The 22,798-nt window shown below is 41.6% G+C and overlaps 1 protein-coding gene across 1 annotated transcript; it reads right to left on the bottom strand.

Moving 5' to 3' along the window:
- Positions 1 to 1,229: 1,229 nt before the first annotated feature.
- Positions 1,230 to 22,373, bottom strand: NIM1K (NIM1 serine/threonine protein kinase). Its single transcript, XM_036750448.1, has 3 exons — positions 22,073 to 22,373; positions 6,089 to 6,357; positions 1,230 to 2,143 (listed from the first exon to the last, which is right to left on the bottom strand). The coding sequence occupies exons 1-3, from the start codon at positions 22,359 to 22,361 to the stop codon at positions 1,394 to 1,396; spliced, it is 1,308 nt and encodes a 435-aa protein (XP_036606343.1). The 5' UTR covers positions 22,362 to 22,373; the 3' UTR covers positions 1,230 to 1,393.
- Positions 22,374 to 22,798: the final 425 nt, after the last annotated feature.

Here is a 22,798-nt window from a genome sequence, read left to right as displayed (position 1 = left end):
CTCATTTAATTGGACATTTGGGCTCTGTTTTTGAGGTGACTGGTATTCTGTTGAGATTTTTGCACAATGAAAATTCCGCAAACTTGATGGGATGGTGAATTCTCTCAGGTTTCTCTCCCTGCCCTCCACTCTTCTTCCCCCTTTCCTCCCTGCCTGCCAGGGAACAGACCTGCTGTAACCTTGGTTTGTTCAACACGTTCACTATTTACGACCCAGATCACTTATGTGGTTCAGCTTCATAGGGCAAACTTAAGGCATGTTTGGTTAGAAAGGGAGGTAGATCTCTTCACTATTTAGGCAGATGTTGGAGTTAGGGAATGAACTTTTCAGATTTGATTTAGAAAAGTTTTTTAAACATGCAAAACCACTACTAACAGAGACAGTCTCAAAGTAGGAACCATGAATTAGCACACTTCACCTGAACCCTGCATCTTGGTTCAAGTGTGGGAGAGTTCCAGTCAGAGAAGAGGGGATAAATTTGAGCTTGGGGGAGGAAGGAGAGGGAAAGAGTGGAGCAGTACCACAGTGTTTTAAGGGATGTAGGGAAGGGACACTATGTGAAAAGAAATACAGGATGAAGAGGAGTACCAGCTTTCTAGGTTTGAGTATTGAGAAGAAAATTAGTTTGGAGAATAGAGAGCCCCCTACTCAGAACTGCCTGGAATTTAAGCAAAGGAACTGTTGAAAGAGATAATGTCGTTTAAATTATATGCTTTTGCCCCAGCCAAGAAATCTTTGTTTACACAGCTGGAACTTTCTAAATAGGCCATCTTAGATATTGCAGCCAATGTTGAGAAAAAATGAATTGGGTAATTCACTTTCACGCTAAACCACATAACACAGTAAGCAAAGAAATACTGAAGGCCATAGACAAGACCAGGCAGAGCTAGGAAAGGCTAAATTGTAACATGTTCTAGCCAATTACATTTCAGCTATGAAAACTAACAGCATTAGTGATGGAAACTGATGACTGCTGTTGCCTGAAGTACCAACCAGGGCTTGGCTAATTGTCTTACATGAACAATATGACATTCTGCTGGGTTTTGACCTGTGTTGCCTATTTTAGATAACACAGCAGGAACTTTTTCTTGGGGGCAGTATTCCCGAAGAGAAGTTAGGAATGTGATTCTGGTTAATCATTTCTACTACTTAAGTAAATTGAGTAATAAATACTTGACACATAACATATACCGGATTCTTAAGATACCCCCAAACCAAGCAAGCCAGAAAATTTATTGTTTATTGCCTTGTAGGTTTGAAAGAAAAATAGATTATAAAATTACCACTTGTGTTTATTTAAAATTAGAAAATTTTCATAACCCAAGTTGCTTGTGGAAAAATTTAAAAACAAATCCAAAAACAATGTTTAAATTCATTGGCAGTCTAATGCAATTTATAAAATTGAACAAAATTTGGATGTGTGTCGTATGCCCCGATAGACACGGGATGCTTTCTTTGAGTCTCCTTCCTTGGGGTCTGGCAGGGTCACTATTGGGACACTCTCTAAAGCCCTTCTTCTTTGGACTCTGTGCAAAATGATACGGTAGACCCCCGTGATTGAGCTGCGAGAATCTCTCCCTTGGTTATTTCTAATATGCTCTTCAGTAATACCCAGATTTTCTAAGGTGTTTTTGACCTCATTCTCTTCTTCCTTAAGTGTGCTTTTTTCTGACAAATACTTGGGATCTAGTTGGAAGGGTTCCAAGGGAGTGGGGTGTAGCAGCCCTTGCATCCATTCATTGTTCATGATGTAGTCAATGCCATACCTCTCTGTGGGTATTGGCTGCAGAACCCCACGGATCAGCCTCTGACAGGGGTTGGAGACATGAGGGGGTATGCTGTACGTCCCATCGAGAATACACTTCTTCAGTTTGGCCACTGTCTCTGCTCGAAATGGCATGGTGCCAGTCACCATAAAGTATAAGAGGACCCCCAAGGCCCAGATGTCCACGTAAGTGCCCACATAATTTTCATCCCTGAAGAGCTCTGGGGCAGCATACGGAGGAGACCCACAGAAAGTGTTTAGGGTTTCACCTTTTTTGCTTACTGTGCTGAATCCAAAATCACCCACCTTCACACAGGTATTGCTTGTATAAAACACATTTTCTGCCTTCAGATCTCTGTGAATAATTTGATTTTCATGCTGTGAAGCAAGAAAGGACAATGGCAATTTAAAAAACTGGTAAAAATACTTTTACCTAAAAAAAGGTAAAAATCTGTGCTAAATATTCAACAATTCTATTTAGACACCTGGATAATCATTTGCATAATTATGGCAATTCATTTAAACATCAGACAACTTGACTATCTTAAGCCTTTAACATAATGGGTTTCTTAGGATAATCAGTCAATCAATAAACATTTACTAAACTCCTACTATGTGCCAGGCGCTGTGCTATTCAAGGAAAGTTTATTTTTTTTGTTACACAGAATCAGAATGTCAGTATTTAAGAATTGGATGGAACCTCAAAGGTCATCTGATTTAACCTATACGAGAAAGGAATCCCCATTATAACATCCCTGTCTGCTTGAACTAGACTATAATAAAGCCTTGCCTTGAATACTTCCAAGGAGGGAGAGGTAACTACATTCTGACACACATTGATGAGGAATTGGTTGGAAGGGGGAAAATGCACCTCCTATTTAAACACTTTAAAACCGACCTGGTCAACACAATGACCAACCACAATTCCATAGGACTCACGATGCTGCCTACCTCTAGACAGAGAGGTGATAGGCTCAGAGGGCACACTAGGTACTTTTGTTTTGTTTTGAACAAGGCTGATGTGAGAATTTGTTTTCCTTGACTATATGTATTTGTAACAGGTTTTGTTTTTCTTGGTTTTTCAAGAGAGGGGAGAGAATGAAGCTGAAAATAAAATTGAATTTAAAAGACAAAATTTTAGGCCATTCACTGCTTCTGCTGAGCATGACAGTCCATAAGCTTGATAGCCCTTTCTGCTTAAGCCACTACAAAAAAAAAAAATAACCAGAAGTACAAGAAAGCCCTTTGGCTGCACTTTTAGCTACCTAACCTTTGTCATGAGACTACAAGAAGAAGTGGATTGACAATGGAGTGTGAATCAGGGTTAGAGCCAGGACCAAGGAAGAATACAATCTCCTCCACTCATCATTCCTTTAAGCCCTCCTTGACCTCAACCAAAACTGTAGAATCCAGCTTCTGGAAGAAGCTGGCCACAGCTTAACAATTCCCTGGCATACATCCCATCCTTGCCCTTTGCTTACAGCCTTAGAACAGTCAGTATGGTGTAGTGCAAACAGTACTGTTTGGGGAGTTAAATGACCTGAGTATAATCAATCCCACCTTTCCTATTTATTCATTGATCAGATAAGTTTCTTAATTCTTTGGGTCTCAGTTTCTTCATCTGACAAGCTGAGGATGTTTGGTTTTTTGGGTTTTTTTTTTGGAGGGGGGAAGGCAAGGCAATTGGGGTTAAGTGATTTGCCCAAGGTCACACAGCTAATAAAGTGTCAAGTGTCTGAGGCTGCATTTGAACTCAGGTCCTCCTGACTCCAGGTCTGGTGCTCTATTCGCTGCGCCACCTAGCTGCCCCTGCTGTTTGGTTCTTAACCTGAAATCTGCCGACTTTTTTCCAATATTTTGAAAATTATATTTAAAATTGTATTTAAACATAATTGATTTCCTTTGTAATCCTCTTGTAATCCTGGTGTCTTTTGTTTTATGCATTTAAAAACATCATTCTGAGAAGGCTTTGCAGACTTCCAAAGCTAAACACACACAAAAAAAGATGAAGAATTTCTGATCTAAATGATATCCAGAAATCCTTTCTAGCTCGAATTCCAAAGCCCCCTGACTTCATATCTGTACCTTAGGTCAAAGGTGTCAAACTCACATAGAATCAGGGGCCACTGAAATATATATAAGGATCCCTGCAGGCTGCATAATGACTCAGAAAACTGCATATTAATTAATATCACATTCTGTTTTTCTTTATTTTGTTAAATATTTTCCAATTATATTTTAATCTGGTTGGGTTGCACTGTGGAGTGATGCAGAGCTGAATGGGCCAGTGTGTTTGACACCTCTGCCTTAGAGAACCTGCAAGGACCACCCATACTTTAAAGGTACCAAATGTGACCTATGGCCATTATTTGTTTTGTCCACAGGGACTGTTGGAAAGTAGTTCAATGTTCTTTTTCTTTGCCCTTCCTCTTTAGAGAGTGGTGTAAAGACAAGAGTAGGGAGTACAACTTTCCAGTGTTCTACAATGGGCCCTTCCCCAGCTGTCCCCTAACCTCTATCACTCTTGTGCCTGCTGCTTCCACTCCGTTTTTCCTCTTCTTTCTGCGGGTGTCCCAGTGAGGGGATGGTGCTTTATTCAAACCAGTACATGGAAAGGTTTCTGCCTTGTTGACATAATGAGCCAGATAGCACAGCCATGACGCCCTTGGTGGGGCTGATTCATTCCCTAGCAAGGGTAGGCAACCACTGCTACTAAGTGATAACTTTACCAATCCTGCCCCCCAGACCTCCCCCCACCACACACACACACACATCTTCCTTATGGTTTCCTTTTTATCTATCTGATGCCAAATTTCCATTCCCAATAAAAAGGCCTACCAGTAACTGCTTAGCCCACTGATGGCAATATGGGCTAAAGAGGTTACTGACCCTTTAGCATAACCTCTTCCCTCTGTCTATGGAGGAAAGATAACCAGTGTTCACTCCCAAACCTTTCGCTGGCTGATCTGAGGTAAGCACCAAGCAACCATCATATAGGCTTTAGGCCCAGAAGAAAGTTTAAAAATCACTGGTCTACCTGCTTTGTCCCCATTTTACAGAGAAGAAAGTGACTTGACCAAAATCACATGGCTAGTAAGTAGTAAGACTAGGATTCAGGCCCAGATTCTCTGACCCCAAATCCATTATTCTTTGTGCTACATCACACACTTTTTGCTGGCTGGTTAGACCAGTAAACGTGGTTTAGGTAAGAAAATGGTGAACGTGTTTGGGATAAGAGAGCCATGAAAGAATAAGGAAAAGCAAAAGGCATTAAGTGCTTACTGAATGCCCCACACGAAAGAGCAAAGATGGACCTGAAATTTATGTTACGGTTTTGGAGACAGAATTTACACACATGTATAAACTAGAAGCCAAAACAAGAGAGTATAGAACCGTACAATGAAAGTTTAGATCCACTAAATGATAGAGCGCTGGACATCACGGTAGAAGGAATTCAGAGTAAGGAACATTTAACGTTGGCTGGAAGAGTTTGGACAAGTTCCATGGAGGAGAGGGGCTTGAGAGAGATCCTGATGGAAGGGTCAGATTTTGGCTGGTGGAGAAGAAGGAAAAGAAGGATGTTCTAGGCACCAGAGGGAAAATGAGAACAGCCTGAGCGTAGAATACAAGTAATAGACTTGGTGAGACAATGCATGGACAGATTCTATTCTCTCTGGGGGATTCCTGTTTACAAAACTGCCTGAAAAACTGGGCCCATAATCCTAAATCCTCTTGCTAACTTCCACAAGAAGGCTAGACAGTGAGTTATCAGGAAAGCGGCATTTAACAAATGCCCCAAATAGCACTTTCCTAGGGCAGCTGGGTGGTGCAGCGGATAGAGTGCTGGGCCTGGAGTCAGGAAGACTCATCTTCCTGAGTTCAAATGTGGCCTTAGACCTTACTGGCCGTGTGACCCTGGGAAAGTCACTTAGCCCTGTTTGCCTCGGTGTCCTCATTTGAAAAATGAGCTGGAGGAGGAAATGGCAAACTACCCCAATATCTTTGCCAAGAAAACCCCAGATGAGGTCAGGAAGAATTGGACACAACAGAAAAACGACTGAACAGCAACGAAGGAATAAGGAGAGATGAGAGAGGAGTAGAGTTTGAAGATTATAAAATCTGGCATATCACATCAGCAGCATAGTCCAGTGGGAAGAGCACCAGTTTTGGAGTTAGTGGTTATTGTCATTCAGTCTTTTTTCACTCGTGTCCAATTCTTTGCTCTAGACCCGGAACCTACAGACTGGGTGAGCAATGACTGCCCATCGATCAAACAACTCTAGCCAGACTGGTACCGTGGATACTCGATAACATCGAGCTCACCATGTGCTTCACCGCTGACACAATCTGGGAGAAAATGAGCTTGCTTTCGGTTTCTGAGAGCTTCCCCTCAGTGCTGATCTTCCCAAAGAGCTCTCCCCCTCCGGCGTATTCCATCACCAGGTGGAGCTTAGACAGGGTCTCTACGACTTCATAAAGGCGGATGATGTTGGGGTGGTGCAGTTTTTCCATGCTGGAGATCTCACGCGACAGCAGCCTTTGGGTTTTCTGGTCTAACTTGGTCTTGTCCAGGATCTTAATAGCTACCTTTTCTGAAAATGAAAAAGGGACACAAGATTAATGAGAGCTTCAGTAATTCCTGGCCAATCTCACTGAGTTACAAGTAGCTGTGTAAAATTCTGTCTCAGGAAGGTTTAGGAGCAAAAACTTTAGAGTTAATAAAGGCCTTAAGATCATTTGAACTTCTCTTCATTTGCAGATGAAGGAAACTGGGGCTCAGATGATACTCCCAAAGTCATACAGGTTGTTATTGCTGCTGTTCAGTTGTGTCTGACTTTGTGATCCCATTTGGGGATTTGGGGGCTGAAATACTGGAGTGCTTTGCCATTTCCTCCTCTAGCTCATTTTACAAATAAGGAAATTGAGGCAAGCAGGGTTAAGTGACTTGCCCAGGGTCACACAATTAGTGTGTGTTTAAGGCAGGATTTGAACTCAAGTCTTCCTGACTCCAGGCCTGGTGCTCTATCTGCTGTGCCATCTACGTGCCCAAGTCATACTGGTAGTAAATTAAAAAGCCAGAATCTGATTCCAGGTCCTAACTGCCCTGGTCTAAGGCTCTTTCCAGTGCTGGGTGGTGCAGTGGGGAGAGTGCTGGGCCTGGAGTCAGAAAGATCTGAGTTCAAATTCTACCCCCCCCCCCCCACACACACACACTTACTAGCTGTGTCACCTTGGGCCAATCACTTAATATCTCTCAGCTTTGGTTTCCCCATCTGTAAAATGGAGATGATAACATCACCAACCTCCCAGGGTTGTTGTAAGGATTAAATGAGATAAGAGTTGTAAAGTAGTTTGCAAACCTTCAAATGCTATAGAAATGCTAGCTCCTGTGATTACTCCATTCTTCTTCAACTCTGTACACAGTAAAGCTTCATTAATTCAGATCCCCTGGTTCCACATTAACTGGGATTTTATTTATGAAGAACAAGTAAATTGGCTCAGGCTGAAGTTCCAAATGTCTCCCCTTTCCTAATTGATGGCAGGGAGTTCCTAAATTCTACTTTTCCTATAACAATCCCTTTTGTAAATTACTCTTAAAACTCCTATTGGTAGCTTACACTCTAACAAAAATAATCAGTTACTATAAATTTATATGTATTTATGTATTTCAAATGTAATGGCTGGTAAAGTACAGGACCCCTAGGCATTTGCAGCACGTAGATTCTATAAATCTCTGGAAATAGAGGAGTCTTTGAGGACCTTCTTGTGAAGGAGAGGGAAGAATTTTAGAAGAAGCCAGCCTGAGAAGCAACACCTGAACATAAATCCAGCTTTTCCTCTGTCTTCTTTACTGTCTCCTTAATTCCTGTTCTCTGACTCGAATAGCTCCATAGTGATCCCCTCAAAGTTTTCAAAATTAAGGTAAAAGTAGGCTTACCTGTACCAGATAATATTTATGTCTTTGCTTTAAAAAAAAAATGAGTTGAAGGGTCAAAGGTCATCTACAATATCTATTCTATTCCTCTGATGGAATGTGAAGGTGAAACATTTTTTTAACAGGACTTGGTTTATTATTCCTAGATATCAATCTCTGGGATTCAAGAATAAAAAATCACAATCTTAGAAATTCCCCAAATCATAAGTTGTTCTGTATCTTTCACAATATTTTACTAATATGTTTTTAAGTAAAAATAAGTGGCCGTAATGATAAACTGAATAACTTTTCTGCAATAGGGTTATATGAAAAGTTTCAGAGGTTTTCTATTTTAAAAGATTACATAATGTTAATAATATTAATAATAATGCAGAATATGATGATGATGAACTAATATATTGTGACAGTGATTTAAAACATTTAAAAAAGGAAATAAGTTGGCAGGCAAATTGTGCTAAGGATATCATGGAGGCATTTAGCCTACTTAGGAGACCGCATTTTAAGAACTTTGGTGTTATGATTATTTACATACAAATCGCTGCTGCTAATTATTCGTGCACTTAACCTATTTCATTAAAACTTGTCCTAAAGACCTCGAAGGAAGGGAATAAGCATTTATTACGCACCTATGTGCCAAGCACAGTACAGATATTATCTCAGTTGAGATTCATTGTAAAGGAGTTGCTATTACATTCCCTTTGTTACAGGTGAGGAAACCAAGACAGACAGAAGTTGTAACTTGTCGGGGTCCCTGAATTTGAACTCAGAGCTTCCTGAGTACAGGCCTCGTGCTCTATCCGCTGTGCTACTTAGCTGTCTCTGCTTTAGCAAATAACATAACAATAATTAAACATTTGAGGTTCAGCTAACTCAGATACCAATGACTAATAAAATGCCACCTGGGTATAAAAAGTAAAAGGAGAGAAGCCAGGGCCTTGGATAATTACCATGCTGATAATCACATGCTGAAGAATCAAAAGCTGACTTAAAATATTCAAGAAATTTTTACATTCTTTTCTCTTTAAGTCCCAAATTCTCAAGTTCTTTCAAAGGCTTCTTCCTTTACTTAAACTAGAGAAGCTTCTGGTTTTACACAAGGAAAGGGAAAATAAAATCACCCCTAGATAGTATAGAAATCTTTAATCTGCCTGAGACTAAAGAGGAGGTTAGTTAAATTCGGAATAGGAAAGGAGAGGGTGGGCTAGGAAGGATGTCCTCTAGCAGAATTCCGGTTTGAGCCCCAGGAGGCAGGGCATCTGAGGACTTTCTACTTAGCAAAAAAAGCATGACTGATTTATATCTTTTGAAAAGAAAAAACAAAGATAAGGAAAGGAAAGTCACAATGTTCTGAGCTGCCACTAGGTGGTCTGGAAAGCAGCTATTCATCTAAATCTGGAACAAACTTTATAAATTCTCTCTCTCTCTCTCCCTCTCTCCCTCCCCCCCTCCTCTCTCTCTCTCACTTCCTCTCTCCCTCCTCTCCCTCTCTCTCCCTCTCTCTCTCACCTCCCCTCTCCTCCCTCCCTCTCTCCCTCACCACACTCTCTCTCCCTCTTCTCCCTGTCTCTCTCTCTCTCTCTCTCTCTCTCTCTCTCTCTCTCTCTCTCTCTCACCTCCCTTCTCCTCCCCCCCCCTCTCTGTCTCTGTCTCTCTCTCCTTCTCACCTCCCCTCTCCTCCCCCTTCTCTCTCCACTCCCCAATTCTGCACAGAAAGGTGGAGCATCAGCTTGAAGCTGTTTTCTCAGTAGTAGGTATTCATCTATGACTATTTTTCCACAATTCATGTCTCAGTTCTCTAAGAGACCCTAGCCCCCAAGGCCATGAACTAGAGCTAAGCTGACTGGCTCATGTGAAGATTGGTCCTGTGATCTTAACCATCATTAACCAACAACCAAGCTGACGCCTACAGACCAGACTTGTCCAACATGAATCATTCTTCACAAGGAATGTTTGTATAGTAGGGTTTTGTGGTGTGTATTTTTTGTTTATTTTTATGAAACAACCAATTCTTGAGTCTTTTCCTGGCTTCCATGTTGAACAAGGCTCCCAGAGTGCATGCCAGACACCAGAATGGATCCAGGGCCACCCTGGCTATTTGGTTAGGATTGGAAGGGAATTGAAAGGTCAAAGTTAACTTTAACGATCTGCTTTGAGTCCAGGATAATGCCTAGTATAGAAGATGCCCCAGGAGGTGAGTCAGTTATAAACCCCAGATGGGCTCAGATGGGCCCTGAGACTGATCTGCTCCCCAACCAGCTGTACTTCTCACTCCTCTGGAATTCTGGGTCTGCACTGCCTCTAGGACACACAAGAACAAGCTGAAACTTTTTTTAAAAAAACAGGTAGATAGATGGATAGACAGATAATGTCTCTTTTTTTAGCATCAAGTTTATTTCTGAACATAATCCCCACCCTCCAAACCCAGGAAGCTATCCCTTGTAAAGAAGAAGAAAAGAGAGAAAGAAAAATTAATTGAGCAAAACTAGCCAACACATCCACCAAGTCTGATCACACAGGCAAAGAAGAGAAATGCATTTTCTCATCTCCTCCTTGGGAATAAACTTGGTCATTATAGATATGATAACAATTTTCAGTTGCCTTTTTTATTTTCATTTTTGTTTTTTTTCTATTTACATTGTTGTAGTCGTGTATATTATTGCCTTGGTTCCATTTATTTCACTCTGATTCACTTCATGGGAGTCTTCCCATGCCTTTCTGAATTCTTCATATTCAGCAATATTTCAATTCATCCGTGCACCACAATTTGTTTAGCCATTCCCAAGTCAATGGGGCTGCCCTGAACTTCTGGAGTCACTCTAGGATTTGCTGTGTGGGCTGACGTGGGTGAGCTGTAGCCAAAAAGCAGCTACTAATGAAGGGTGGAGGAAGGGAGGGAGGGAGGGAGGGAAAGTGATTGCTGGCTCTTTCAGGGACAACAGTGAATCCATGAAACAATGGTTATCTACATGGAACATTAAGCAATGGTTAATGATTTCCAAGGCTTAGTTGGACATTGCTATTCATCTGGGCAATCCTTCAGTTATTGTCAATTTAAGAATGATCTACACACATGAATAGCCATTCCTTTATCAATCTGCTACGAAGTCCTGAGCCTTCCCCTGACTTTGATGTCTCTTCTCACAGAATCAGACTTAAGAGATCTAGAAAGGAGCTTCTCCCCAAAGTCACACCTTGATGTTATGGGGTGCTCCCCCAAACAGCTGCTGTCCATCTTGTTGGTGCTGGAATCTTCCCCTTGTACTGGCTTGGAAACTATCCTGCCTATTAGCTTGATCCCACTCCCTGCCTTAGGGCTCAGGCTTCAGGAAGGCTTAGGACTCAGAAAGTTTCAGTTTCGGAGAAGTTCAATACTCAATGCTACTATCAGTACAATTTCAATCTACATAACCAGCTCCAATCAAACTCCTGAGCTCCAGTCCCACATTTCCAACTCTCTATTGGACATTTCAAAGTGAATGTCCTATAGACATCTCAACTCAACATGTCCAAAGCAGAACTAATTTCCCCCTCAAAAAACTTACCCCTCTTCTGAACTTTCCTATGTCCATTAAGACACTGTTGTTCTTCCTTTTACCTTGTTTCAAAATCTCATTGTCCCTAACCCTACATATCCAATAAGTTGCCTAACCTTGTTGTTCCTATCTCCACAGCATCTCATAGCCTACCCTTCCCTTTGCTCTCACACGGTCATCACCTTAGTTATTTCGGGTCCTCATCACTTCTTGCCTGCACTATTTCAACAGCTTCCTCCTTTCTCCGTAGTCTAATCTGTCTTCCACACAGCTGCCAAAGTGATATTTCTTTTTCAAAAATTTTATTTATTTTATTCTGAACTTAAGAAATAAAACAAGCATTTCTATAACACAGTAGAATAGAAAAAAAGATGGTTGTACATGAAACTGCAAATCTTTTATGTACTAAAGTTATCATGTAATTTTCTTTTTTCCCCTTTTTTCTTCCCTCCCCCATCCTAGAGATGGCTACCATTAGACAGGAATATATGTATACATATGTAAAACCATTCTTTACATCTATTTATCAGTTCTTTCTCTGGATACAGATAATATCTTTTTTCATATGTCCTCTGTAGTTAATTTAGGTATTTATAATAGTGACAATGGCTTAGTTACTCAAAGTTGTTCTTAAAATAATATAGCTGTTACTGTATACAACATTCTTTTGGTTCTGCTCATTTCACTTTTCATGATTTCACGTCTACCCATGTTTTTCTAAGTGATCAAGCTTTCTTATAGCACAGTGGTATTCCACCACAATCATATACCACAGCTTGTTCAGCCATTCCCCAATTGATGGGCATCCCTGAAATTTCCAGTTCTTTGATATTTCTAAAGCATAGATCTAACCACATTGCTCCCCTTCTCAAGAAGCCTTGGTGGATGGATCCCTACTGCCTTTAGGATCAAGAATACCATATTTCCCCATGTATAAGATGCACCTTTTCCCGAAAAATTTGGGGTCTAGAAAGTGGATGCATCTTATACAGTGGTTGTAGATTTTTTTACTTTCATTTCCCGCTTTTTTGCGCTTGTTTTTGTGCTCATTGTTGTAGATTTTTTTTACTTGCATTTCCTGCTTTTTCATGCTTGTCTTTGCGCTCGTTGTTTCGCATTTGTGGCCCGTATATTAGGTTACATTTTGCCAGATTCTGCCCAGAAATGGCTCAGAAAAGATTTTCATACACTGCTGAATTCAAGTTAAAAGTGCAAAAGTGAATGGAAATTGTGCTGCTGAACGTAAGTTTGGTCCTCCTCCAACTGAGAAAACAATCTGAGACTGGCTACAGGAAGAAGAAGCGCTACTGAAAACACCACAGCAGGAGAAGGCCATGAGAGGCAAGTCAGCAAAATGGCCTGATTTAGAGAGGGAACTGAAGATATGAATTGAAGAGCAAAGGGCAATTCCTGTGTCCACAAAGATGGTTCAGCAAGAGGCAAGAAGAATTGCTGATGAAAAAGAAGTTACTGATTTCAAAAGAAGACACAATTGGTGCTTCCGGTTCATGAAATGGAAAGGACTAAGCATGCGTACATGCACCAGACTTGCCCAAAAGATGCCTGAAAGCTATGAGCAGATGAATAAAACTTGAGTTCAGTAACTTTATGTAATACATTTTTTTCAAATTTCGGGCCCCAAAATTAAGGTGCGTCTTACACATGGGGAAATGCGGTAGTGTCCTGTTTTCCCTGTAAAGTGGGAATACCTAAATAATATATAATATCTAAATATAATAATGCCTGAAGCTATCACCTAAATAATAATACCTATCAAAGCTGCTGTGAGGCTTCTATGAGGTAATCCGTGCAAAGTACTTGCAAACCCTAAAGAGTTACATGTATTGGTTATATTACTTTGTATTCAGGCTGGTTTTCCTTTGAGAAAGACCATCACCAGGGAAATATTATTTCCCATTTTTTCAGCGACAAGTAGAATGCAAGAAATCTAAGTGTAATAAAAATCTCTAAAGGGTTTGGAGTCCTTTGGAAGGATACAATATGTATCATATGGAATGTGACGCGAGACAAATCATTCCCCATTTCTAAGCCTCAATTTCCTCCTCTGTAAAGTGGGAGTTTAGATCTCTAAGGTTCCTTTCAGGTCTAACATTCTGTGAAGAGAGTCACTTTGAATCCTCTCTAAAAGACAAATGAGCTGAGGTGCATCCCACATCATCTGTTCAGATAGAGTGAATATGTTAGGGGATCTCATTGTTTGCAGGAGGGAGAAAAGAAGGCAAATCCTCTAGCCTGGAAGTAACAGCAGAGAAAGGCTTTTTGTTTGTCCACAAGGAATGGTCAGAGAGGGACCAGCTAAGGGAGAAGAGAGCCAGGGAAGGAAGCTAGAGATAGGAAGTATAAACACAATTTAACCTCAGATTTCAATCACCTCTGTTTCTCATAGGTCAAATTTAAAATTAAATAGGATTGATCAAAAGACTGCCTAATAAGTATGCATTTACCAACATTGAAATATATGGAAAAAAATGTATAGCTTCTAACAGTCTTTCTGGGCACCAAACTGAAATAAAGATACTGCAAAAGGCCAGCAATTATGATTCGGTCAGCTTCAGTGCTATCTGACTTGCTGAGTAAAATCCTGGAGAGCAGAGACCAATTTCTGTTGCTTCTCCTCAGGATGCTGAAAAGTGTTCCCCACCCGTGGGTGCTCAGCAAACATTTTTGTGTGACCGACTGACTTAAATCAACGTGTACTCCTTGGGGACATTGCATATTGGGTCCTGAGCCTGAATATGGTCTTGAAGGCTTAGGAAGCTGGAGGCTCTTCCAAGTCTCCTATGAGGAGAGGTGAGAGAGGAGGAAGTGAAGTGGTGGACCAGGTGCCCTAACCTGCTTCCTCATTGGTATTGACTCTCGGCTAACTGGAGAGAGAGTGATCCAGAACAGGAAGCAGTACATTGGTGCCACTAGGAGATTGGTGGGGCTGGTGCGGGGGCGGGGGGGGGGGAAGATAGTATACTGATCACTCAATTAGCATTTATTAAGACCTACTATGTGATGGGCACTAGGTGTAAAAATACAAAAAAAGAAACAATCTCAAGGAGCTTATATACTATCTAGGAAAAGGGACAGAGAAGCGCTCATGGGAGCCAAAGAAATCCATAGGAAGGGAGAAGGGGAAAGGGGGGAGAAAGGGGGAGGAAGGAGGAATGGGGGAGCTGAGGGGAAAAGAAGGGGAAAAGGATAAGCTCCAGGCATCTGCAGTAAGACCAGCAGAACACCACAGCGCTGGTAACTTTGAGATGCCCCAGATGTGTTAACTTCTAAGTTTTACTGACAGCTTTAAGATGATCTGGATATGTTAATGAACTAACCCCAAGGTGGCACAGATAAGAGTTGGTCTGTCCCCCATAAAATCCTATAAAAATGAGACCTCAAGGTCCTACCTCCTCTCCCCAGCACCCCGTACTCTTCCATCCACATTGCTACCCTGTGTTTCCAACTCTGATCCGCAGGTACACGAGTGATCATCTGTGCCTCTCCCCACATCCATCTTCTTCCTCATGCTGCCTTCCTCCCTTCACCAGCCTAGCTCTGTCCTCATGCCATCTGCTTCTTTGCCCCTTTCTCCCCTTGAATCTGTCCTTTCTCTGCCTGTTCATCCCTGCACCCCCGTGCCTTATTAAAGTGCCATTACAGCCTCATTTCTCGATGCCATCATGGTCTTTCCCACCGAAGACCCAAAGAATCCAACATGCCTCCCCCACTTCATATTTTCATGAATTAATTAACAATTCAGAAATAATGTACAACAGACTTAGAAAAGTGGACTGGAGCCAGATCGTGAAGGGTTTTAAATGCCAAATGAAAGAGTTTCTATTTTATCCTAGAAGCAATAAAGGGACCTATTGAAGTTTCTGAGCAGGGGATGACATGTCCAGAACTGTGCTTTAGGAATGTCAATTCTTCAGCTGAGTGGAGACGGATTGGAAAAGGGAAAGACCAATGACAGGGAAGCTAATTAAGAGGCTATTTTGATAATCCAGGGAACACAATTCCACAGTAGGTAAAGCACTGAGCCTAGAAGTGGAAGACCTGAGTTCAGATCCAGCCTCAGACACTTCCTAGCTGTGTGACCCTGGGCAAATCACTTAACCTGTTTGCCTCAGTTTCCTCATCTGTAAAATGGGGGTAATGATACCTCCCAGGGTTGTTGTGAGGATCAAATGAGATGATAATTGTAAAGTGCTTAGCACAGTGCCTGGCACATAGTAAGTGCTATATAAGCATTAGCTATTTATTATTATTATTATTATTTCAAATATGAGGTACTTTCAGGCCCTGGTCAGAGGCCAAGCCAAGTAGAATTTGACAAATAAGCCTTGAGTTGTAGCCAACTGGGGCAATCCACAATTAGAGAAGAGGGAGGGAGGAAGATATATCTGGGCAGAGCAAACCCAGGTCTAGGAAGCCAGGATGTTATGAGCAAGTTTGAGATTCAGTCAATATACTCTGTGTTCCAGAGGCCCTTAAGAGGTCACCTCAGGGTAGGTGACAGTGGTCTAGCTTCACCATAGCAGCTAGAGCTGGAAGGGACTGCAGAGACCTTCTTCACCACTGTACAGATGAGGAAACCGCAGCCCCGGGAGATGAAGTTGTTTGCCCAAGATTGCACCGGTAGTTAAGCCTCAGAGGTTGGCCATGAATCCAGATTCTTTCACTCTAGATTGCCTCAAGGACTTCCTGAAATCAGTTATATGATTTGTAAGATGAATTAGTAGGACATTGATGAGCTATGTGTTCCTCTAAATCAAATAACAGATCCCCTTCATCCCATAAGTCAAAGTTCAAGCTTCTAATCATGGACCTTCCACCAACTGACTTCTCCCTGCTTGACTATTGGCTCATATTGCACTATATCTGGGTTATACATTTCACTCCTGTCAGGCAAACCAGACTCATCATCCCCTTGGATACCTAGAATCACCTGCACGTGTCAATCCTTTGTCTTGTCAGCGACAGTGGATAGAGGTGGCTCAGTAGACCTGGAGTCAAGAAGACCTGAGTTCAAATTTGACCTCAGACACATGCTGTGTGCCCCTGGGTAAGTCACTTAACTTCATTTGGCCTCAGTTTCCTCATCTGTAAAAACAGGAATAATAACGGGGCCTACCTTCCAGGGTTATTGTGAGGATCACATGAGATAATAATTGTGACGTGCTTAGCACAGTGTTTGGCACATAGTAAGTGCTATATAAATGTCAGCTGTTTTTATCGTTATCTTGAATTAAACTAGGACCTTCAAAGGTCTGATCAAGAAGCATAATTTCTGTGAAGTCCTTCAGAATAAACTGAACTGGCTATTTTCATCCAATATTCCAGTAACTTCTTAGTACACAGCCCCTTTAGTCCAAGGGCATGTGCATGTACACACACACACACACACACACACACACACACACACCTTTCCAGCTAAAAAGTTCACAGCAAAGTAAATCAATGTTTCTGCCCTCCCTCTCACACTCTTTATCCTGTGTGCTGTTTCCAATCAATTAGATTTTTAGGTGTCCATTGGCAGGGAACCGTTTCCCTAGGAGGCCTTGCCCTCTCTTCCCTGGTGTCTGCTTCCTAACATTACAGGAGTTTCAAGTGAGGCTGTCACCTCAATATGGGAAGTGAGGGGAAAGTGCACCTTGAACATAATAGTTACAGAATAAATTCTGTTGAGGTGAATTGAACTGCAGGAGATAAAAGGGCATACAAGAGGTCTAAGCAATGGGAGAGGAACATCGGGGAGGATCTGGGACATGAAAGGAAGAAGATAGAGAGAGCCACAACATGGCAAGGACCTGTATCCTTAGTGGCCTCATTTATTCATATTTGCAGACACTAGATGGAGCATACATAAATATTCAGAAGCCTCTCTTTGAAGAGGCTCCAAAACTGTCAGGTGTCTCCACTGAGGGCCAAGGAAATATACCCCTTTTAATATGGAAATCAGCTACGGTCATCTGCATTTCCACTGGAAGCTGGGAGTTCCTGAGTGACCTCAGGAGGTCTAGGCATGATTTTCGTCCAGCTTGGCCCCCGGGTGCTGCTGGTGCAAGGACTGGTATAGTCAGCTTTCCTGTGAGTTTCCATCTCTTTTCTTGCCAATCCCCTTGGGATATGGCAGCAGAGAAAAAGAAAAGGCATACAAAGTTTGTAAACAGTTGAAGTAGACCCTCTTTAGCCTAACAAAGGTAGAGTTTAGAGCTTTGGAGACCATTCTTCTCATTCTGTTCCCTTCTCTTCGGCTCTTCTTTCCACAAACATATTCCCTGTTATATTTACCCTGCCTCCTACCTCCTACAACCCATTTCCAATCCCTTGGCAACAATTCTCTTTTCCCCAGAAATAAGGGAAATTCCTCTCCACTCCTCTTTCTCTTCCCTTCACCTTTTGTCACCCTTTTCATGATGCATGAGTTTTCCTAAAAAGCAGAGCATCCTTGGGGGAGAATTCATATCCTCCGTGGTCTTGGTTGCCAATACCTGAGGTTATCCAACTAAAGTTGTCAATAATAGCTAATAATAATAGCCAGCTGGCATTTATATAGGGCTTTAAGGTTTACAAAGTACTTTGTAAATATTATCTCATTTGATCCTTACAACAACCCTGGGAGATAGATGCTACTCCCATTTTAAAGGAGAGGAAACAAACCAACAGAGGTTGTGACTTGCTCAGAATCACAGAGTCTGACACCAGATTTGAACTCAGGTCTTCTTGACTCCAGGTCCAGCACTCTATCCACCACCCTACTTAGCTGCCGTACAATGCTGTAGATCTAGGAATAAACCCCAAATCTTCAGGTAGTGGCAAAAGAAGCAAAAATGAAGGCAGAGATAGTAAGTTCCTTGCTTCATCACAGAGTGTTTAATAGTGTCTCTGTGTTTGCTTTCATCATAAATTAACAAAGGTGAAGTTATCAAAAACAAACTTTGCCTTACTGACCACTTGTCAAAAACAATGCCATTTCCTCCAATTTGTTAACAGGTGAAAACTACAAGCTGTGAATAGTGAGCTTGACTCCAATTCTTGGCAAAATTCTTGAACATAAAAAGTGCATATTTGTAAGCAATTAGAAGAGGGAGTAGTGATCACTAAGGGCCGCCATGATTTCTTCAAGAAATGGTCATGAAAGACTAATCTCATTTCCTTTTTAGAAAGCATTAATAGATGAGTGGGCAAGTCACTTAACCCTGTTTGCCTCAGTTTCCTCATCTGTAAAATGAGCTGGAGAAGGAAATGGCAAACCACCCCAGTATCTTTGCCAAGAAACACCAAGAATCAAACACAACTAAAAAACTACTGGACCACAAACAACTAGATTGGTAGATCAGAAGTCATTTATCTAGTTCTTAGGAAAGCATGTGATGTTATCACCACAAACACATTGCAAAGATGTGGGCTAGAGGATAGTACAATTAGAGGGATGTGGTACCAGTTAAAAGACCAGACCCAAAGTGCAGTCATGAATGGCCTTATGTCAGGTTGGAGGTAGGTCTCCATGGGGTACCTCAGGAATCAGTCTTTGGCTTTGTACTGTTTAATGTTTCTATTAAAGACTTGGCCGAAAGCATAGATGTCTTGCTTGTCAGATTTACGGAAGACACAAAGCTTGGAGGAATAGCTAATACCATCTCTATATGTTCTATATACCCCTTGAAGACAAAGTTAACATCCAAAGAGAGCTTGATAGGCTAGAATGATAGGCCAAGTCTCATAAAATTAAATTTAATAATGATAAATGTAAAATCCTATACTTGGGGTCAGAAAAGTCAACTTCACAAAAGCAAGATGGATGAAGTGCAGTTAAATAGTGGTTTTCGTGGAAAAAAATGGGTCAACAAATGACACAGCAGCCAAAAACTAATGTGATCTTGGATTGTTTTTCAAAGACATAAAGAAATAGAGTATACAGGAAGAAGAACAAAACAGTCTACCTGTGCTCTGCCCTGGGTAAACTACAGCTGGGATGTTGATTTCAGGTCTGGATACCATATTTTAGGGTGAAAGCCAAAGGGATATTCATAGTTGGGACTATTAGTGATAGGCGTTCTATACATTTTGGGGACTAATAGTTGCTCACTCAAGTGGTTCTTTTTTCTATTTTTAATACAATGTTCTGTAATAATGGCAGCACATACTTTCAAATGCTAAGTTAGGCTCTATACCTAGGGAGTGGGGTCAGAGAGAGAATTGTCATACATTTTCTCAAGTTTTCTGGGAAGTAGTCATGAGCCAAAAAAAAAGAAAAAATGAAAAAAAAGTCTCCCAAAGTGTACTCAAGTCTTTTTATGGTAAGGGCAGCTAGGTGGCACAGTAGATAGAGCACCAATTCTAGAGTCATGAGGACCTGAGTTCAAATTTGTCCTCAGACTACTTGTCTGACCCTGGGTAAGTCACTTAACATTGATTCCTTTCAAGAAGAAGAAGAAAGAAAAGAAGGAAGGAAGGGAAGGGAAGGAAGGAAGGAAGGAAGGAAGGAAGGAAGGAAGGAAGGAAGGAAGAAAGGAAGGAAGGGAGGAAGGGAAAGATGGAGGGAGGGAAGGAGTGAGGGAGGAAGAAAGGAAAGAAGAAAGTCTTTTATGTCATGACAATTTCTGATATAAAGGTTACAATCGGAGTCAGGATGGAGCAGTGGGAAAAAACCACTGGTTCAGGAGTCAAAGAATCTGAGTTCAAATTCTCCCTCCTCTACTTACCATCCATGTGAGCCTGAGGAAGTCAATTAGCTTTCCTTGGTCTCATATTTCTTAGTTTTAAAATGAGGAGGATTAGACTAGATAACATAGAAAGTCTCTTCCAGTACTAAGTCCCTCAACCAATACAGACCAGCAACTGCTTCATAACTTAGGGTCTTAGAGTTACACTGAGAGGTTCATTAGCCTGCGCAGGGTCACAGAACCAGCATGTGGTTGGGGCGGGGTCCTCTTGACTCTAAGGAGGTTACAATATCCACTATATCAATCATTTAGTCAGTCTGCAAGCATTTGTTAAGCACCATGTATCAGGCAATGAGCTAAGTGCTAGGGATAAAAAGAAAGGCAAACAACAGTCTCTGCTCTCAAGGAATTCACAGTCTGAAGAGAGAGACAACATGACAAATAACTACATATAAATGAGCTTTATACAGAGTAAATGGAAGGTATTCTGAGAGGGGAAGGCAGTAAGTGATTGGCGGTGTTGGTGGTGGGACAGGCCTTTTGTAGAAGATGGCGCTTGGCCTGGGTCTTCAAGTAAACCGGGAAAACCAAGAGGAGGTGGCAGCTCAGGGCATTTCAGGCACAGAGGACAGACAATCTCCCAATGGCACAGAGAGGGACAAGGAAATGAAAGTTGGCCAGTTTAGCTAAACTATAGAGAGTATAGAAGAGAATAAGGTGTAAGAACACCAGAAAGGTAGGAAGGGGTCAAGTTAAAAAGAGTTTTAAATACCAAACAGATATTGCTAATGACTACTACAATATTCTCTCCTCTCTAGGCTCTGATTACTCTGACATCTCTTGGTTCTAGGCACACATATCCCATGCTGGAAAATATTTCCTTTCCACTTTCATCTCTTAGAATCCCTGGTCTCCTTAAAGACTGAGCTTAAGAACCACCTTCTACATTAGGCCTTTCCTGATCCCCCAGTTATGAGTGTCCCCTCCCCCATCACCTTGTACCTATTTAGTGTACTGCTATCTATGGATATATTGTTTCCCTTATTACAATGTAAGGGCCTCAAAAACTCCTTGAGAACAAGGAAGGTTATTTTTGTCATAGTATCCCCAGCATCCAGAATAAATAAGTGCTTAATAAATGTTTGTTGGTGGATTAATTCAAAGCTTCCTATGATGTGGCATCAAAATAGAGTTTGACCTCATCTCATAGTACTTGCCTTCATTTACTCTGAACTCCAGAGGAAATGGACTACTGGTAACCCCACATTTTCTTGCTGCTGCACTTTCCTCCACCTAAAATGCCCTTTCTCTCCATCTCCACCTTTCCAGATTTTACCCATCCACTAAGAGACCATTCAAATTATATTTTCTATGAGTTTCCCTGATTTTGACCCCTTCCTCTTCTGAGTGACCATAGCACTTTGTACCACGCCTTTAGCGAGGTTCACATTTCCAAGGCATTTAACTAGTTACAAAATGCTTCTCCCACTTCATCACTGTGATGGAAATGAGCAAAGTGCCTTGGATCGGCACTTTACAAATCTAAAAGGAATCTGTGACTTTAAGATCAATGGGCCAACAAAGGTCTTTTGACTTGAGTTCAGTGCCCTCTGCACAACCTGATTTTGCAGAATTAAAAAAAAATCTATGTTTTGTCCACTTCAACATACTGTGAGTTGCTTGAGGACATGAACTGGGCCTTTTTCTTGATTGCCTCTGTATTCCCACAATATATAATAGAATCCTTGGTAGTAGCAGATACCAAATAAATAGTATTCGATGGATTTAATGAATGAATGGGTAGCATCATGAGCAAAATCAGCTTTATAAGTTTAATCTACAGTAAGGGAAAAAAAAACCCAAGCTCATGGTCCATAGCAAATTTTCAAATATAAACCATTTCTGGATTATCTAACTGTCCAAGGCTCTTTCGTGCCATTGCTAGTACAAGGCATTACATTATATTCTATCGTATTAAATATACTGTATTGTGTTGTATTAAATATAAGGCATTGATTGATACGTACTTCAGAAATCAGTTGCTTTGAGACAGCAATATACAAACTCCAACTAGTCATTTTGAAAAGATCCAAAATTACTATGTTACTATGAATGTGTTTGGTTCCTAAATGCCATGAGGGTTTCACCCTGAGAAGTCAAACCCTACCTTTGGTTAGGGAGTGAATTCCAAGCTTCACCTGGGAGAAGTTTCCACTCCCAATCTCCCCTCGGACACGGTAAAACCCAATCCTTTTCCCGAGTGTGATTTCTCTCACCACCTTCTCATCCTTCGACATGTCCCGCATGAGCTTCTCAAATGGTGTCAGCCTGTGCTGCTGCCCTTCCACATCTCCCTGGTAGCGTTCAATCTGGCCACAGTCCTCAATGCTCTCCCGGCGATTCCATCTGGCATAGCGGGGGTTCCCCAGGCCTCCATTCACATACACCGTGGTCATCGTCCATGGGAGGCTCACGTCTCCATTGCGGTACCCAAGGGGTGTCAGCCAGCGTTTAGAGTTCGGTGGGCTGGGCAAGGTGAAGCCAGTTGTAGCTCAGCTGCTCCAGCAATGTTCTACCCAGAAAATAACTTGACTTTGGGCTCAGAGCTGCTGCTCAGCCCGGAAGATGGTCATTCAATATGAGCAGTTTCAATTTCTCAGTTTCACTCTGAAGACTGCCAAAGCTATCATGGCATAGCGTATGTGGTAAAACAGAAGGCTGCTCATTTCGTGTGGGAAGTTCCAAACATTTTCCTATAGGTATGATGTATAAGTTAACATCGACTGTGGGGTCCAGGACCACAACCAGCTGCCCACATAGGGACAGCTCTGCTCAGACTCTGGCCACTTTTAGATCCCACTGAGTAAACCAGAGCATCTTCTTATCAGGCTGC

This window comes from Trichosurus vulpecula, chromosome 1 (assembly GCF_011100635.1).
Source record: "Trichosurus vulpecula isolate mTriVul1 chromosome 1, mTriVul1.pri, whole genome shotgun sequence".
NCBI classification, from domain to species: domain Eukaryota; kingdom Metazoa; phylum Chordata; class Mammalia; order Diprotodontia; family Phalangeridae; genus Trichosurus; species Trichosurus vulpecula.
This window is presented reverse-complemented; position numbering and strand designations above follow the sequence as displayed.